Raw genomic sequence first — 19,912 nt, forward strand, 5'->3', positions numbered from 1 at the left:
GAAATTCTTAGCTTTTCACAAACTCAGAGACGGGTTCTAAACTTCTGTTCTGAGTTTCGAGTTAATCAGACTTGCGGTTCATGAGAAGAAGATTTTTAAAGATTTGTATGGTTCAAACTTCCAAAATGGAGGAAAATCCAATATGGCAGAGGTCATAGCTCCTTGGGCGAGTCTCCATTGGAAAAAGTCTGTCCTCTCCTCGACTCCTCTGTCCTCCTCTCCGTGACCCGGAAACTGAAAGGCGGTCGAGGAGAGTGGTCATTTGTTAGTAGGCGGACAGAGAAGTGTCCTCTATAGGTGAAGTGTCATCCAAAACCCATTGGATGAGAAAGCCAGAGGTCCCGCCCCAATTACCTTCTCCTCCAATGGGTTTTGAGAAGGAGAGAGGACGTGAGGAGTATGCCTTTGCGATCTTCCCATAAGTATCCTTTCAGCGGCTAGTGCGTAAGTTTTTTTAGAATACACCACACCCCCTTTGAATCAGCTGTTTTCTCAAAGGAGAAAAGCATGCACCCATTTAAAAACAATACACTACTTATCCTTTTATCTATAAAATGTCTTGCACAACCAGCTACATTTGTTTGGATCACTTTACACATTTATTTTGGGATTCCACCTCTGTAGCGCGAGTGGAGAAGGATAGTCTCATTTCATACAAGCGCATTTCTGTGAATCCCAAACCAGCCCCTTGCTCCTACCTACTTGTTCGGAGGGCCCTCCGTTGTCACGTGTTGCTGACGAAACTCAGAGGATGACTTCCATCGAGTGGCAAGGGGATCAATAAACCCATCAATTTCGGGACACACTCGTGACTTGAGTGATGCAATTAATGTTCCATATTTTAATAATAAAACGCACACAATGAAATTCTAATTAACAATTTAATATACTCAGTAACAGTTAAACATAATTTGGGAGGTATTTCGTATGTTTTATGAGTCAAACAAACACATGTCAAATCAATTTTTTGAATGAAATTGTGCAAACTCCAAACATATATCGCTCTGGAGCCTGCTTGGTCGAAGTGGCTATCAGAGGGTCTAATTAACTGCTACTCCCAGGGCTGGCTCTATCATTTGGGGGGCCCTAAGCAAGATTTGGTTGGGGGGCCAAGTGGGCAAAATTGTTTACCCTCTTGATGGAGAGAAATGTACATTTTAAAGTTAATTACCTGCAATTCTACAAATTTTTCCATGGGGTGTAGAGAAAATATTGCAGCTTTAAAGCAAGTTTTCTGTAGTTCTACATATTTTGCCATGGAGATTTTTTGTTGCAATTTTATAACAAATTTAATGCAATTCTACTTATTTTGCCATGGGCAGAGATACATTTTTGCAGTTTTAAAGCTAATTTCCTGCAATTCTGCACATTTTGCCATGACTTATGCCATGTTAATAATATCTGAGAGTGACTAAGAAAGTCAATGGGGGCCCCCTGGAGGTCATGGCCCCTGGGCACGTTCCCTGCATGTCCGGTCGGTATTCGACCATGATTACTATAAGTTTAGATAACTGGCTAGACTAACTTACCAATCAAAAAATTGTTAGCTGACATGGCTAATTGAGTGACTATCAGTAACTGACAGAACAAGATAGAAACTGCTGATGCACAACCAAATTTCGAACTCACACCTTGTGTATTCTACTATTCTAACTCAATCTAGATCATTTTCACTTCCTCAGCTTTGGGACACTTGTGCATATGCATGCCTAGAGGTGCGTTTGAGCGGTTTTGTGGTGACCACATAGAGAATGATAGAGAAATCATGCCTGTATAGTTCCCATTATGGCGTCTGTGAGCGCACGGGCAGCGCCATTGAGGCAATCTCCATTTTGAAGTAGTCCATTTTCTTCACCATTTGCTGATCCCTCCTGATGACCTGGTTGGAAATGACTCCAACAGGGTCATCAGGAGGGATCAGCCAGTAAAGTTGGAAGTTCCACCCAGTTGACTACATTAAAATGGTGGAACCCCTCAACGGCGCTGCCCATGCTCAAACTGCATTTTGGCCACTATCATTCTCTATGGGTGACCATTGTTAGTCACTGCCTTTCAAGGTGTGTTGCATAATATGGATACAAATTGTCCGACCATCATAATTACAAATATTGCGTATGTATGTTCCATTTCATATGTTTGTCTGGGTAAAAGGAATGACACAATTGACGGTAAGAATAGGAAAAACTTCGAAATAACAGTCATAGTCAAACCCATCGTTAAATGCATTTTATTTAATCATTTTTGGTTCTCTTCAAACAAACAAAAACCAAACTATTTACACTTCTTTAGGTTGTTCTTTTTCTGAATGCATTTGTTTTTATGTTACTAATCTCTAAAACATTCAAAAAGTTGAAGTGATGGAATTGAGCTGACTGGTTGAATAAAGGGCAAATATATAATTTGATAAATTGTTGGTCAATTAATCATTCATCTTTATGGAATTCATACATCAATCAAAGGCATGGCAATCTCCCCCGCCCCGGCGGCATCACAATGCCAAAACATCACAATAACTTTTGAACTTCAATGATTAACAGAAAAACAGAAATGTCAACAGCTGGAGACTTGACAGACTAACAGATGATAACCACCAATCATTCAACAACAAAGACTGCCCATTTGGAAAAATAAAACACAATTATAATAACTTAAGAGAATAATTATTGAGACAGCTACATTTAAAACACAGCTCACTGCAAACCAGCATGTCACTGGCATCCTTATCTGACACTGATGGAGTTCAAATAATGACAATACCCTGCTCTCTCAGTATACACAAAGTACTTCAGTGACATTTTAGATATTCCCCAATCTGCACTAACCAATACATCGACTGAATAGAAAAAAGTGTATTCAAAGCCAACCCAGCTAAAACACAACTTTCTGAGAACCATATGTTTCTTAGAGTTTGGTGAGAGTGTGGTCATGTTTATTTTGCATAAAACCTTCCCACAACTGGGAATGGTACAGAATAGTTGCTTGGCTTTGGAACACATTCTCAGCACTTTTAAGTAACTTGACAAAAAAACTAATTTTCTTGGTATTTCATTACTTTTAACAGAATGTTTCCTATAAATTCAAACATGGTAATGTTTTAGGAACATTCTCCAACTGGTTTGACATCGGGATTGTTCTCAAATAGTTCAGAGAACGTTAAACAACTTTCTTCTGTGGGAATTTCAGTACTTTAGCATAACTTTTCCTCATCGTTCTATTTAAAGTCATGTTCTCAAATTGTTCCGAGAATGTTTAAAACTTTCCATAAAAACGACAATAAAACTTCAGTAACGTTCAGAGAACGTTCTAACAATGTTATTTCAAAACATATACATTCCGTTCTCAGCATCAACAAAACACTCTATCCTCCATCTTGTTAAGTGTTCAGGTGCGGTGGCCGCGCCCACTAATTGGCCACACCTGATCTTGATGAGTGCTTATTGCCTTTAAAATTGGGTCTGTTTGAATACACTAAAATGAACAGCTTTGTATGCTTAAAAAACATGGCATGCTAGCTCCATCCTGGTGGCGCAGTAGACTAATTCCAGAAGATTATAGGTTTGAATCTCACAGATGCCGTGTCACAATAAAAAAAATTTATGTTTGCATGAATTTCCATGTCTGATCTGTGCTTGGAGTTCAAAAAAGTTAACCCAAAATAAGCTAGCGGTGTTCTTGAAACATTCCGTTTCTTATTGAAACATTCAGTGAAAGTTAAGGAAGTTATTCAAAAACCTCCAAATAACCTATCATTTCCATTCTCAGTGTTAATAAGCGGAAAACTTCCAAGGTACCAGAGTAAAACGTTATCAGAACCTCCCTGCAACCTAAAAATAAACATTCCCAGAACAGGCCAAGTTTTCACTGCTGTTCTCAGAACTTTTAAAAAAATTGTTATTTTTTACCAGTCAGGAAACTTTCAAGGAACCAAATGTGCTAGCTGGGGAGGGTCTCATCTCCCAACAGAAAGCAAAAGCTAACAAATATGGAAAAACCTGAACCACAGTCAAAGATCCTACAACAGAAGTTGTTTGTCAGACCAACAAGAACTGATTCTAAACAGGAAAACACTTTCAAAACAATTAATCCATTCAACCTAACTGACAGGGGAAGTATTGGGTTTCTCCATAGAAAAACTGACTAACAAGTTTCAGAACTGTTTCAAGCACCTTCAGTAGAAGAGAGACAAATCCATTATCAACTGCATAATGGCATACATACAGTAACAAGTATCATAGCCACTCAATCTGTTGAGTAAACCTTGAGTCGTATACAGCCATTCAATAACATTAGCTACTGTAGATGCTTCTAATATACAGGGACAAAAGTCATTACAATGGTCAGTAGTCAAATGTTTCGGGACAATTTAGGCTACTCCGAGAACGCCAAGAATAAATATATCCTCCATTTTAAAGTGTGGTAATCACCAAGATAAAAACAGTTTAACATCTTTCAAATCAAGTCTCATACTGTGAATCGTGTCAAAATCCTTTCCGTCAAAACATTATTAGTGATGGGGTAAATAGTAATATATAGTGGGGCTGTGTGTGTGAGAGGACAGATTTAAAGGTCCAATGCAGACGTTTTTATCTCTATAACAAATCATTTCTGGGTAACAATTAATTGCCTTACTGTGATTGTTTTTCATTTAAAATGGTCAAAAAGAAGCAAAAATAGCTTTATAGCAAAGAGCAATTTATTAAGCAAAACTGTTGCTTGGATGGTCTGGGAGTGGTCTGAGTGGGGAGGGGAAAACTGAAAACTAGCTGTTATTGGCAGAGGTTTGGAACTCCTTTTCTTATTGGTCTGTCACCAGACAGGCCAAAACTCCATCCCACCAAAACAGGAAGACATTTCAGGCGGTCTTTTCAAATAGGTCTTGAACTAAAAGGGCATTATCATTTTCACAATTTTACAGTATTATTCAAACCTCAGCAGTGTGGAAATAAATATACTGTATATAAAGAGGAAAAACATTTTATTTTAGTGCACTGGGCCTTTAACATACCCTTCCTAGTCAGCTCAGCTCCATACTATACGCCAGACTCCTCATTCCTCACCCTTAACTACATGTATAGGCATTTAAAACTGGATATCTGAACAGAAACACTCTTGCTTTGAAAAAAGGCAAACCACCATCATCGTCATCATCATCGTCATAAGGGGTTTCCTACAGTTCTACTTTCATGCTAACATGTGCGATATATATTGGACAGAAATAACGTAACATACAACAGTATTGTTAGCCAATAAGACAGTCCTGTCCGGTAAGTAGAACATTGACCTCCCCCTCCCCTTCAAATGCTATGTTCTCTTACTGTTTATTGAATATTTTGAGTTTGCCATACAAGGCAGATCTGTACAGTTAAGGCATGTTGAACAGAGCGAAAAGAAAATCAAAAACCATTAGATGAAAACAAAATACTTTTACATTATTTACATAGCAGTTTGAACTCAAGTGTGTAGTATTGAGCCTTTCTGCTTGTGTGTGTGTGTGGTGTGTGTGTGTATGTGTGTGTATGTATGTGTGTGTATGTATGTGTGTGTATGTATGTATGCTTGCATGAATGTGTAATGCAGCATTTCCCAAACTCGGTCCTGTGGACCCCAAGGGGTGCACATTTTTGGTTTTCCCTTAACACTACACAGCTGATTCAAATAATCAATGCTTGATGATAAATTAATTATTTGAATCAGCTGTGTAGTGCTAGCGCAAAAAAACAAAACGTGCACCCCTTGGGGTCCCCAGGACCGAGTTTGGGAAACACTGGTGTAATGACAGGCTCTTTAGTTATGCGTGTGAATGTGGTTCTAGAAAAGAGCAAATCTGTTTGAGAATGTGTGCTTGCAATTCTTTTACCAGAATCCAGCTGCATGTACATGCACTGTACATGTGAGTAAAGCTCTAAGTTTGTGTGTAGTCCTCCACTGTTCCAGTTCCTCTGCCTCTCCAGCTGCTGTGGCTGCTTGGCTCTTTCACCACAGGAAAAGAAAGGTTTGAAGACGCAGTTTTCTCCATCTCCTTTCCATCAGAGGGCAGCTAGGAACAGCGAGAATCCTGTGGAAAGAGAGACACAGAGGAAAGAAGATCTCCATTAGACAATACTGAAAACAGAACTGCAATAAGGACAACATAGCTACCAACATTACAGTCCATAGAATCACTAAGGAAGTGAATTAAATAGTTAAGTGATAATGCCCGAGAAGCCGGTGTTTGGAGGATATATTGGCACGGGTGTTCGTCAAGGGCCGGCAAACCGTGCCACTATATCCTCCAAACACCGGCTTTGAGGGCATTAGCACTTTTATACAAGGGGTACCAACATATTCAAATAATGATTGACATACACTACCAGTCAAAAGTTTGGACACACCTACTCATTCAAGGGTTTTTATTTTTGTTTACATTGTAGAATAATAGTGAAGACATCAAAACTATGAAATAACACATATGGAATCATGTAGTAACCAAAAAAGTGTTAAACAAATCAAAATATATTTTATATTTGAGATTCTTCATATAGCCACCCTTTGCTTTGATGACAGCTTTGCACACTCTTGGCATTCTCTCAACCAGCTTCATGAGGTAGTCACCTGGAATGCATTTCAATTAACAGGTGCGCCTTCTTAAAAAGTTAATTAGTGTAATTTCTTTCCTTCTTAATGCATTTGAGACAATCAGTTGTGTTGTGACAAGGCTCTCATGAGGACCGCCACAGGAATGGAAGACCCAGAGTTACGTCTGCTGCAGAGGATAAGTTCATTATAGTTAACTGCACCTCAGAAAGACACATCTCAACATCAACTGTTCAGAGGAGACTGTGTGAATCAGGCCTTCATGGTCAAATTACTGCAAAGAACCCACTCCTAAAGGACACCAATAATAAGAAGAGACTTGCTTGGGCCAAGAAACACGAGCAATTAACATTAGACCGGTGGAAATGTGTCCTTTGGTCTGGAGTCCAAATTGGAGATTTTTGATTCCAACCGCCGTGTCTTTGTGAGACACGGTGTGGGTGAACGGATGATTTCCACATGTGTAGTTCCCACCGTAAAGTATGGAGGAGGAGGTGTTATGGTGTGGGTGTGCTTTGCTGGTGACACTGTCTGTGATTTATTTAGAATTCAAGGCACACTTAACCAGCATTGCTACCACAGCATTCTGCAGCAATACGCCATCCCATCTGGTTTGGGCTTTGTGGGACTATCATTTGTTTTTCAACAGGACAATGATCCAACACACTTCCAGGCTGTGTAAGGGCTATTTTACCAAGAAGGAGAGTGATGGAATGCTGCATCAGATGACCTGGCCTCCACAATCTCCCGACCTCAACCCAATTGAGATGGTTTGGGATGAGTCGGACCAAAGAGTGAAGGAAAAGCAGCCAACAAGTGCTCAGCATATGTGGGAACTCCTTCAAGACTGTTGGAAAAGCATTCCAGGTGAAGTTGGTTGAGAGAATGCCAAGAGTGTGCAAAGCTGTCATCAAGGTAAAGGGTGCCTATCTGAAGAATCTCAAATATAAAATATATTTTGATTTGTTTAACACTTTTTTGGTTACTACATGATTCCATGTGTTATTTCATAGTTTTGATGTCTTCACTATTATTCTACAATGTAGAAAATAGTAAAAATGTAAGAAAAACCCTTGAATGAGTAGGTGTGTCCAAACTTTTGACTGGTACTGTATGTTTATAAAAAAAATTATTTTGATGAATTTATTCATACTATTTCATCCTTCCAAGAGATATAATGATCCCGAGTGGCGCAGTGGTCTAAGGCACTGCATCGCAGTGCTAGCTGTGCCACTAGAGATCCTGGTTCGAATCCAGGCTCTGTCGTAGCCGGCCGCAACCGGGAGACCAATGGGGCGGCGCACAATTGGCCCAGCGTCGTGTAGGGTAGGGGAGGGAATGGCCGGCAGGGAGGTAGCTCAGTTGTTAGAGCATGGCGTTTGCAACGCCAGGGTTGTGGGTTCGATTCCCACGGGGGGCCAGTATAAATAAAAAAAAATGTGTGCACTAACTGTAAGTCGCTCTGGATAAGAGCGTCTGCTAAATGACGTAAAATGTAAATGTAAAAATGTAAATATAGTCTTGACACAGATCTAAGTTTGCTTCCCAAGCTGGCTGGTCGTTCGTTCTATCGGTTCGGTTGCCAGAGACGTGACCCAGTCGTTAAGTATTTTTGTTCTGTATCTATGGACGCGACCCAGTCGTTTGTTCTAAATGTTCAATTGCCATACTGGCTGGCAACGTTCTTATCCCCTGCTTGCTAGCTAGCCAACTACGGCTAACCTTTCAGGCACGTCAAACAGCACAGCCAGAATAACAGAAAAGTAGCTGCATTTGCGTTTGTTTAAACTGTTTTCTAGTGACATTTGTTTGGATACATCCATAACAATGGGCTAATGATGCGCGATTTTGCCTGGCATAGAAAATGTGCTCTCTCGTCAGGACACTTGTTCAGAGGAGCTAGCCAACAACACAGCTAACACAATCACTTCAAACTGAAGCTGGAAAGACTGCAAACCAGCTGCATTTAGTTTAATTTTGCCTGTTTCTATTGACATTTCTTTGTATATATCCATAAAAATTATGCCAGCTGATTCATGATTTCGACTGGCTGAGAAAAGCTGTCTGTCTCGTCACGACACATTCATTACTATAGGACAACAGGAGATCGAATTTCAATATTGAAACAATGTTGCAAATGTCGGAGACAGACAGCAATGATTATACAAATCTCTGCTGTTGAAAACCAAATGCTAGTCCAAAAGAAATGGAAGATAATGTCTAGATGCTTTTTATAGTGGAGATCAAGTTTATAAATTGCCTGGCTGGGCTGATGAGACAGTGGATTGCGCAGTCAGATGGAACTGAGTAAATAGGCATTTTAACGTCAGATTTAGCCGGTGGTTACTTGTGGAATCGACACTGGCTGGAATGCAGTTTAAACCAATCAGCATTCAGGATTAGACCCACTTGTTGTATAAATAGAAATAGACCCTTACCTACATGATGGTTCTCTTCTTGCACTCACCTTGTAGTTGATCTCCAGGCAGTGGCTAGGTGACAGGAGGTGGGGGGCATCTGGGCAGCAGGTCCCCCGGTACATCCATCCGTATGTCTGTCGTCTCTCCCCTGCCTTCTCCATTGGTTGGTGCCCATTGTTCAAACACCCTGGGCTGGGCTCTGCAGCGGCGTCCATTTGGATGACAGACGATCATCATTCAGTCTTGGGAGTCCCTGCAGTCCGCAGCTCCATCCATGTTAAGTCCTTTCTTTCCCCATCCCTGATGATAGACAGGGCTACTGGCAAAGTCAAGGGAACTTCCAGGTAGTTCATTTACCTCAGTATTAAAAAAAAAAAACTAAATGTTTCCTTGAGGAACATTCACTCTGTAAATCTGTTTCTTTCATTTTTTTTGTTTTTTAAATCAAGCCTTGTAGTTTTCGCCAAGTGATTTTCTAAAAAAGGTCATACAAAAATATGGTTATGTACAGGAGGAAGAAGGTGTGTTCCTAAGTCTTTCGTTTCGGTTTGAATCTCTTTTTTTTCAGTGAGATGGTTAACTAAACTCATAAAGTTACATTTTCCAACCCTCCCTTTGTACTATAATATTTCTGTGCTCCCGTCCCAAATGTGATGGAACCTCAGTTTGAAAGTGCATAGTGAGTGTCAGGGCAGGGTGTGAGTGTTGAGGGGTGTCCCCCAGGGATCAGTACTAGTACCCTTCCATTTCCCCTCATTGCAGGGTTAATACACTCCCACTGCACACCCTGAGCCCCCTTTTAAAAAATTATAATAAAAAGGAACAAATTCTGCCTGCACAGTCCAATCAAATGAAATGGTAGATTTGAGGTCAATGTCATGTGTATGTACAGTTTTACAAAATCTTCAAATTCCCTTTATTCTTGTCCACCCCTCACAGGTTTGTCCATCTTTGTTTCTTTTACTTTTGTGGATAAAAAAAATGAAACTCCACAGTTTCACTCCAGGGCAATTTTGTTGTATTAAAGCGATGATATTGTTGTTTAGTGTTCGAAGTACCAAAAACTCCTCTGCTGTGCTCTGCTTTTTTTTATAAAGCTTTCTACTCCTTTCAATATATGCAGTAAATAAAAAAATAAAATAAAAAATGAAACCAGAAGCCACACTAATAAACTCCCCCAAAACCAACAAAATACAATTTTCTTGTTGTTGATTTCTTTCTCCTACGCTCCTTGAGGATCAGTCAGTTCCAAAGAGCCACGCCCACTTAAGGGTCAAAGGGCAAGGATATTGTCCGTCACATTGTGATGTCATTCCTCCTCCCCGCCAAAAACAATGTACGCCAATGAATGTCCATATTGCAAAAGCACACTTGCAAAACCCCACCCCTACACAAAAAAAACTGCACCCACAGAAATCTGTGTGTTTTGTAAACAACCAAAACTCCAGTAAGGAATAGAAAAAAGAGTCTTCTTTATTTTTCATAGTAATATTGTTTTCGTAAGAACAGGATTGCGGAGGCAGCGGGATCAACTGTAGCCATCCCGAGTTCTTCCTCTGTGTAAACAAAGAAAAGAGGAAAGACCTCTTCAATCTGAGTTTTTTTGTTGTTGTTGAAATTGTGAGGAAAATATCCGGTATCATCACGGTTTCTTGTCTTTTTTTTTGGAGGGGGGAATACATTCAATGTTTTCTTAAGAAAGAAATAACAAACGCACTTCACATGGCGGTAATGATAAAATAACATAAAATAGCAGCCCCAAGTGCTCATCATAATCTTAGTCCAAATACTTTTTTTTTTTTTTCTTTGTGTATATATATATATATATGTGTATATATATATATTCATAGAAATGTTCATTTATATTCAGAAAAAAAAGAAATGTCACCACCATCAATAGTAACAACAATTAATAAGTAACAAGAATATGCTAACATTTTGTGCACCATCCTGTACACAGACAGTTTGATGCCAATTGTTTTGAGCAGAATCTGAAACTCAACATCTTTCACACGCAAGTTAAAGAGAGCCGACAAGGCAACGTGATCACATCCCAGGAAAGCTAAACCGAACTAACCTTGCAAAGAATCATCATCATCCCCAGGCTATACTAGAAATATTAAGATATACGACTGACATGCACATTGACCGTGCAGAGCGCTTAAAAGAGAATTTAATTAAGAACCTAATCTTTATTTTGTTCTAGAAGGTTTCCTGACACTTCTTTTTGCAATTTCACTTGGTTTTGAAAAACTTACCCCAGCAGGGATTGACTTCCTGAGCCTGGAGTTCCAGGGCATCCAAAAAACATGAACAAAGTCTCCAAAACACCCCCTTTTACAAACAGCAAAGCTCTGTATCTTGATGCAGGTCTTTAGATGCTGTACACATGAAAATGTGTCATTCCTAACTTTATCCGCAACGTCATAATCCATTTTGTGGAACGCGAGCCACAATTTCCTGCGCTTGCATGCGTGTACAGACAAAGTAACTAGCTACAGGTATAAAAATAAAGAAAACACCAACATGGTGTCTTAATAGGGTGTTGGGCCACCACGAGCCGCCAGAAAAGCTTCATTTACTCAAGTGTTTGCTTTATTTTTGTAGTTACCTGTAGCGCACAGTAGCGAGAGGAATTGGGAACAAGGAAGTACACGCATGCATGCCAATATCGCTTGAGTTCCACAAAATGGATTATAACATTGTGAATAAAGTTTGGAATGACACTTTCATGTGTACAGCATCTAAAAGACCTGCATCACGATACTGAGAAAAGGACATATTTGTAAAAGGACATATTTGGGTGTTTTTGGAGACTTTGTTCATTTTTTCTGGATGCCCTGGAACTCCAGAATGAGGCTCAGGAAGTCAAATCGCTGCTGGTGTAAGTTTCTCAAAACCAAGTGAAATTGCAAAAAATATATATAACATGCCATTTACATCAAAAATAAAGATGAAGTCCCTAAAAATAGTTAAATTCTCCTTTAACATAACAGTACACTCAAAAAGTAGTTAATGTCTCAATGGCCATTAAACATTCCCTCCCATTCACCCTTTCAGAGTTCTAAGGCAAAAATGTGCATGCATATTCACACAGAGATGGGTACCTGTAGGGATCACTTCTTTGCTATGATTAGTAAAGAAACAGGCGTACACACACACACACACACACTAAAGATCCTCACCCGTCTGTTTGAAACCTCACAGAGGCTCAGAGACTGTGGCTGAGAGAAGACCCGTACCCCAAAAAACCCCAGAAAAAAATAAACAAGTGGTGGTCAACAACATAAGCCATAATCCTCCTCTACAAATGTATGTATTTCTACTACGTCTATCTGGGGATGAAGAGCTGGTGAGAGAAAGGATGTGTTGTGGGATTGCCCCCTCTCTCTGTCTCACACACAAGTATACAAAGAAAGTCTCTCTGTAGAAGAGGACAGACATTCTACTCATGAAAAAAAAAAAAATCTCATTTGAACCAAATGACATAATGGCCTGTTGTGTTTTCATACATCTTGGTAAGCAATGGAAAAAATATATACATTGTGCAGACTAGTATGTTTCTGATACACACCGGCCCTCACACATTCACACACACAAAATATTAATCTCTATACCTAACCTCATTTGTTTTTGTTTTTTGTTTTATCTTTCTTTTTTTAACACAAGTGCAAATCTTCAAGTTTTTTTGTATCAATTTTTTTGTAATAGCTTTACTTTTTATATAAATGTATTGTCTTAAAAAAAAAACATCAACAGTGTTTGTCTTTAAAGGATTGGTTTTTCTGATAAGGTTTCAAAATAAAGGTCCCCTCTACCTTTGAGTTCCCCCTCCCAGTGAGCCTATCCCACCAATCATACACCTCACCCTTCCAGTTCAGATTTTCACATGTATACGTACGGCATCGCATGTAGATTCAATACACACACACACCGTACGTACACTGATTCTGTATTCGTAAAAACAAAAACAAAAAAAGATTCAACCCCCTCTTAATAATAAAGTGCATTAGTTCAGTTTAAGGTGCTTAGTCTTACAAGTGCCAAGGGATACCCATCACTCCCGCTTTCACCCCATCCCGCTCCCAACTCAAGTGAACGATTGAAGGAGAGGAGCCCTGCTCTTTTCTGGGGAGGCAGTGAAACAATCCTCTCCTTCCTGTCCCCATACGAGCTCCCCCCCTCTCTCTCCCATCCCCTAGCAGTGCACATTCGTCATCAGGTTTGTCTGATTAGTAGACAGAAGGCCTCAGGTAGTAGCTATTGCCGCTGCTGATCAGATCTGGATCAGTAATCCTCCACCATCTCCATCTCAGTCAGGCTCAGACGCTCGCCCGCGTTGTGGAATGAGTAGCCTGGAGAGGAGGGGAGAGAGAAAGAGAAAAGGAGGAGGATGGAAAAGGCGGGGGTAGAGGTGGATGCAGGAGACAGCAATTTAGAGAAGGCATAGAGCAATTCAATCAGTTACGACCAAGATCTATGAGCAGCCGAAGAGAACATCCACCAGGCAGGTTTGCAGAGTTTTCCCAGAGCTGGGTGGTCACAGATCATACTCCGGTAATACATTGTGAATTGATACATTTGTAACAAGTGTGCAATAAGTCGTAAGTGTAAATGAGTTGAGGAGGACATGTCTTACCTAGGATGCTGGGGTCAGACTGCAGCATCACGGGTTGTTTCTTCTTCTTCATGCCCCCCTGGGCGTCGTACATCCCTCCCTTAGCCATGTGGGCCGCCTGGAACACGGACTGCAGGGCGCTGGGGTTCACCCCCCGCATGGAGTCCTGGAGAAGAGGAATTAGGAGATATCCAGTGAGGTACAGAGAGGAAAGAGACACTGGGAGTCTTTCCTTGATTCCTCGCATCCTCTCTACTTGTTCCCATCTCTTCTCCTCCAATACGTTTTGAGAAAGAGGTGAGAGGACGTGAGGAATCAAGGACCTAGATTTTTGTCCACTGTGCCCAGTCGTAGCAGAGAGACAGGTGAGAGAAAGGTCTTACCTGCAGAGGGAAGTTGTTCATGGTCAGCCCTGCTACTTCCTTTGATAGCTAAGTGGAGAGAGGACGGTAGAAGATCAACTAAAATAACATGATATGCACTGAGATGACGGGTGTGTGTGCCCTGCCCTGTCTGAACGACGCACACAAACTAACATACTTGAACCACGGACACACTCATCATCATAACACTCCATCTGAGACAGACAGACAAAACACACACCTGTTCCTGCTGCCTCTTCTGGTTCTGTTTCTGTTTGGCACGGCGCTCCAGGAACTGCTTGGCGAACACTTTGGCTTCCATAGTGTCTCCCAGGTAGGAGCAGATAAAGTCCAACACCTCGTATGGAGACTCTACCTCCTTCAGGTACGCCACGATGGTGGACACTGTAAACACACACATGCTGATACAGATTAGAACAGATATGAGAGACAGGTGAGAGAGAAAGAAAAGTAGGTAACACTTTACTTGACACCCAGTGTCATAACACATTACGAAACGGTCATATCCATGTCACAATACGTCAGAACAGCTGACATAACTTGTCAAAACCTGTCATAATATGGTCATAACACTGTCATGACCCATATATTTATACCTCGTGACATTTATTGCGTTATTTTATGCCTGGTTATGACACCTACATAAGTGTCAAAACCCACATTTATTCAAATTCATTTTTCCCCTGCCAAGAAGTTCCCTTTCGTTTGAAAGTTAATTTCTTAAATCCTTTGTTGTTGTAATGAATTCTTTACAGTCATGTTTTTTTCATCATATTTTAAACAACTTGTAAAAACACACTTTATGACGCTGTCAAGAAGCATTATGACCATCTTTATCATATAAGCCAGATAGACCTATCACGTACAGGCCCTTATATCAGTCATCAGTCAAAAAGAGTCTTGTCCTGCTCCTGAAATCTGCTCCTGCATTCATCCCAGTCATCAGCATCAGCACATTGGGGTAGGTGCATGTCTAACATCAATGTGTGCGCAATTACAATGATAATTTAATATGGTCCATTTTTTAAATAACATAAACATACTGTTGACACGTAGGCTATGGTGTAATGGAATGTTTTGCCTTGTGTGGTAGGTTTTATGGGTGTTGACACTTATGTCAGTGTCATAACCAGCCATAAAATAACGCAATATATGTCACAACAGGTCTAAATATGTGTCATGACAGTGTTATAACAGGTTATGACAAGTTATGTCAGCTGTTATGACATGGTTCTGAATATCATAACGTGTTATGACACTGGATGTCAAGTAAAGTGTTACCAAAAAGTATTATGGACAAAGGCAAAAGTCATGTAGATAAGAGTTAGGGGGATTTAGAGAGTGAGGGAGAGGAGTGGTGAAAGACTGAAGGGTTGAGAGTGTTTCCATCAAGTGAAGAGGAGGACGGTTAGGGTTAGGAGGGGTTGAGGGTTAGGAGGTGATGGTCTAAGGGGAAAAGGAGTGGAAGGGTGGAAGAGTTCAAGTCCAGAGGAGAGGAGAAGTTGTGAAAGCATTGGAAGAGCTAAGTGGAGTTACAGAAGGAGGTGTATTTTACCGTCCAGTGGGGAGGAGGACTTGTAGGCTTGGGTGATAGGGAGTGACGGAGGGAGGTGACTGTGTCTTAACATCCAGTGAGGTGGTGTTGAAGGTTAGGAGGAGGAGGAGGGAATAACAGAAGGAGGTCACCGTTCTTACCGTCCAGTGGGGAGGAGGTGTTGTTGGCTTGGGTGTTGAGGGCATGCAGCATCTGTTCACACCAGGTGGTGAATCCGTCCTGAGGCGTCTTGATGCCCTGCAGCAGCTTCAGCAGCTTGTCCTCCTCCTCCGTACGCTGCTTCCTACGGCTCAACATATACTGCTCACTACAGGGGGGGGGGGGGATGGGTTAAATACACACGCAAATGTGCCGACAGTCACATAAACCATTTAATGCTCACAAGGACAGAGAGAGGGGGTATTTAAATACACACAGCACTCAAGGAGAGACATTAAAGCGCACACAAAAACTCAGTGAGAGTTTGAATATAGATCGAGTTGGAGAAAGTTTACGGGAGGGGGGGAGCAACTAGGATAGACAGGGAGAGAAAGAGGGAGAGTTAGACAAAGGGAGATCGAGGCTTTCGGGTGCATGTATTGTGAGAGATCTACTTAGATGTGTTGTGTACATCTACCTGAGTGACGGGCTGCTGCGGCTGTTCTTCAGACCCTGCATGCTGCCGCTTCTGGACTGGTTCTTCACCGCCTCCTCCCACAGACCCATGCCCCCTCCGGACCCTCCTCCGCCCCCAGTCTTACCCTCCATCCCCCCCCCGCCTCCCCACAGGCCCCCTGGGACAGCACCTCCGTCCCCCCACTGACCCATGGAGGAACCCCCCATGGACAGGCCTTGATGCTGAGGAGAGAGAGAGAGTGGAAATCAAACAACAATATTAGAACAGAGTGGACAGGGGACCAACAGAAAGCATCAAATGTCATACTAATGCATTGTAAGCATTTCCACAGCCTCTCATTGTGAGTGTCAGCACTCGGTCTCATTCGTCCCAATTGTGGATGACATGTCTGTGCTTGCACAGTCTATCGCTTGCTATTCGAGTAGTCTTTCACAAGCCGAGTGAATCCAAGAAATTCTGAAGAACACTTTACATGTGTGCATATGCTATTATACTACTTTGTGGTCTTTTCTGTGTGTGTGTTTTAGTAACTACTCACGCGTTCCCTCTGTTGCTGCTGGGCTCTCTGCTGCTGTTTGAGAACCCTCTCGGCCTCCTGCATGTCCAGCAGACTGAGGCCCTTGGCCCCTGGCTTGTTGAGGCCCCCAGTGCCCCAGCCAGACCCCACCCCGGAGCCTGAGCCCTGCTGGGGGGCCTGCTGAAGGAGCTTCATGATCAGCTCTTGCTGCTGGCGACACTGGAGGAGAGGGGGAGACACACACACACACAGTATGAGGGTATGTGCAAGATAGGATGGAAACACAAAGATACACAGACATGCTGATGTGTGTGTGTGTGTGGGGTATAATGCAACACAGCATACACACACACAACCACACTCATACAGACAGTTATCGAACTAGCCAACAGTGCAAATAACTGAACACACACTATCAAGACACAAAACACACATTTCAATAAAAAGCCAATAAAAATCTTCCCATTTCACCAGCTCTATCTTTGTACTCACCTGTTTGCGTCTGAAGATCTCCTCCTCCTCCCTCCTCTTCTGCTCCTCCTGCTGCCTCCTTTTCTCCTCTCTCCTCTTGCGCTGCTCCTCCTCTTCGCGCTTCGTCCTGAGTTCAGCCTCCCTCCTCTCCTGCTGGAGCTGCCATAGGGGTCAGAGGTCAGGGGTCAATGTGGAAGACAGCTCAGTCTGTATTGATCTAGTGGTTTCAACACATTTTTGTTTGTTAGGCTTTCCATGGAAAAATTACCCATAATGTAAAAAGGTTTGAGAAAAGGGCCAGAATATACAGTGCAGTCGGAAAGTATTCAGACCCTTTGACTTTTTCCCCTGTTACGTTACAGCCTTGGATTGGATTAAATTGTTTTTTTCCCCTTCAATCTACACACAATGCCCCATAATGACAAAGCAAAAACAGGTTTGTAGAAATGTTTGCAAATGTATTACTAATACAAAACTGAAATATCACATTTACATAAGTATTCAGACCCTTTACTCAGTACTTTGTTGAAGCACCTTTGGCAGTGATTACAGCCTTGAGTCTTCTTTGGTATGATGCTACAACCTTGGCCCACATGTATTTGGGGAGTTTCTCCCATTCTGCTCTGCAGATTCTCTTAAGCTCTGTCAGGTTGGATGGAGAGCGTTGCTGCACAGCTATTTTCAGATCTCTCCAGAGATGTTCGATCGGGTTCAAGTCCGGGCTCTGGCTGGGCCACTCATGGACATTCAGAGACTTGTCCTGAAGCCACTCCTGCTTTGTCTTGGCTGTGTGCTTAGGGTCATTGTCCTGTTGGAAGGTGAACCGTCGCCCCAGTCTGAGGTCCTGAGCGCTCTGGAGCATGTTTTCATCAAGGATCTCTCTGTACTTTGCTCTGTTCATCTTTCCCTCGATCCTGACTAGTCTCTCAGTCTCTGCCGCTGAAAAACATCCCCACAGCATGATGCTTCCACCACCAGGCTTCATCGTAGGGATGGTGCCAGGTTTCCTCCAGACGTGACTCTTGGCATTCAGGCCAAAGAGTTCAATCTTGGTTTCATCAGACCAGAGAATCTTGTTTCTCATGGTCTGAGAGTCCTTTAGGTGCCATTTGGCAAACTCCAAGCGGGCTGTCATGTGCCTTTTACTGAGGAGTGGCTTCCATCTGGCCACTCTACCATAAAGGCCTGATTGGTGGAGTGCTGTAGAGATGGTTGTCCTTATGGAAGGTTCTCCCATCTCCACAGAGGAACTCTGGAGCTCTGTCAGAGTGACCATCGGGTTCTTGGTCACCTCCCTGACCAAGGCCCTTCTCCCCCGATCGCTCAGTTTGGCCGGACGGCCAGCTCTAGGTAGAGTCTTGGTGGTTCCAAACTTCTTCCATTTAAGAATAATGGAGGCCACTGTGTTCTTGGGGACCTTCAATGCTGCAGACATTTTTTGGTACCCTTCCCCAGATCTGTGCCTCGACACAATCCTGTCTCGGAGCTCTACGGACAATTCCTTCGACCTCATGGCTTGGTTTTTGCTCTGACATGCACTGTTAACTGTGGGATCTTTTATAGACAGGTGTGTGCCTTTCCAAATCATGTCCAATCAATTACATTTGCCACAGGTGGAATCCAATCAAGCTGTAGAAACATCTCAAGGATGATAAATGGAAACAGGATGCACCTGAGCTCAATTTCGAGTCTCATAGCAAAGGGTCTGAATACTTATGTAAATAAGGTATTTCTGTTATTTATTTGTAATTAATTTGCTAAAATTTCTAAAAACCTGTTTTTGCTTCGTCATCATCGTGTGTGTAGATTAATTCCTCAACAGTTTTATTTAATCAATTTTAGAATAAGGCTGTAATGTAACAAAATGTGGGTCAAAATGTGGGTCTTAATACTTTCCCAATGCACTGTAGACATGCCAGCTTAATTCAGAGACTGAAAGACTCTTGGTTCAAAGATATCCTCAGTTTGATATATGTGACCCATTTCCGGAAACTAGGCGTATATTGCACCTCACTACTTCACAGGAGGCATTTGAACGTCTTTTACTTATTTTTTCAAAATGCGTTTTTTGGCAGAAATGCCTTCTGGAACATATGAACTTTCATGTGCCCTCATAAAAAACTTGTATTCCATCTGTAAATACAAATACAATTGTTTAATTACAAGCTTAGTTGGTTTAGCCACGGAAAGAGGGGAACCTTCCCGCTAGCCATGATTGGCTGAGATAATGGATGGGCTGGACATTCCGGGAGATGAGTTTGGATTGGTCTACCATGTAGCATGCTTCGGTCTATAATGTGAGCTGCTCAGTATTTGTTGATAGTACTTTCTACCGCAGCGTTTTTGAAAGATATAACGTTAGCCATCGAGAACTACAAAAGTTGATACTTTTCTCAACAACATTGATGCCCCTGAACTTAGCAGGCGCTACATACAGATCAGTGGGAAAGAGTGATGGGCTATTTTCTGCACACGCCACGGTCAGTGTGAACCAGAGTGACTTGACACAACGCTGGCCAAACAAAACTGAGTTAAATGGTTCCAGTCTGCCGGGAAGCATTCATCCATGTATACGGTATTCTAAGTTTCACATTTTGTCAGAAAGTAATTTTCATTGCAAGTTAAAAGCAGACTGTTAGCTAGCTAGTGAACGTTAGCTTGCTGGCTCACTAGGTAACGTTACGTGTATGATCTGTGTAGTAATATTATTCAAATCAGAAAACCATTTGCATTGCTAGCTAGCTAATATTGAACCTAGT

The 19,912-nt window shown here is 41.8% G+C and overlaps 1 protein-coding gene and 1 long non-coding RNA gene across 5 annotated transcripts in view; both read right to left on the reverse strand.

The window, feature by feature from the left end:
* Positions 1-4,958: 4,958 nt before the first annotated feature.
* On the reverse strand, positions 4,959-9,940 carry LOC311132424. The gene is made up of 3 exons (XR_014613522.1): positions 9,041-9,940; positions 5,766-6,055; positions 4,959-5,595 (listed from the first exon to the last, which is right to left on the reverse strand). It is a non-coding gene; the product is annotated as an uncharacterized lncRNA (long non-coding RNA).
* Positions 9,941-12,654: 2,714 nt separating this feature from the next.
* Positions 12,655-19,912, reverse strand: part of gigyf1a (GRB10 interacting GYF protein 1a) — a 29,504-nt gene continuing 22,246 nt past the window's right edge. For 3 of the 4 annotated variants that reach the window (XM_084165711.1, XM_084165710.1, XM_084165709.1), the window contains exons 18-25: positions 17,175-17,312; positions 16,704-16,901; positions 16,166-16,386; positions 15,690-15,856; positions 14,215-14,378; positions 13,995-14,042; positions 13,633-13,777; positions 12,655-13,348 (exon numbers count right to left, since the gene is read on the reverse strand). In XM_084165711.1, coding sequence (XP_084021837.1) covers positions 13,281-13,348; positions 13,633-13,777; positions 13,995-14,042; positions 14,215-14,378; positions 15,690-15,856; positions 16,166-16,386; positions 16,704-16,901; positions 17,175-17,312 — 1,149 coding nt within the window. In that variant the 3' untranslated portion in view covers positions 12,655-13,280. Of the gene's footprint in view, positions 13,349-13,451; positions 13,778-13,994; positions 14,043-14,214; positions 14,379-15,689; positions 15,857-16,165; positions 16,387-16,703; positions 16,902-17,174; positions 17,313-19,912 lie in introns of those variants that run through there. The other variant, XM_084165708.1, reaches the window with a different exon arrangement.

The sequence above is a fragment of the Coregonus lavaretus genome (assembly GCF_964263955.1).
Source record: "Coregonus lavaretus genome assembly, chromosome: 7".
NCBI lineage: Eukaryota > Metazoa > Chordata > Actinopteri > Salmoniformes > Salmonidae > Coregonus > Coregonus lavaretus.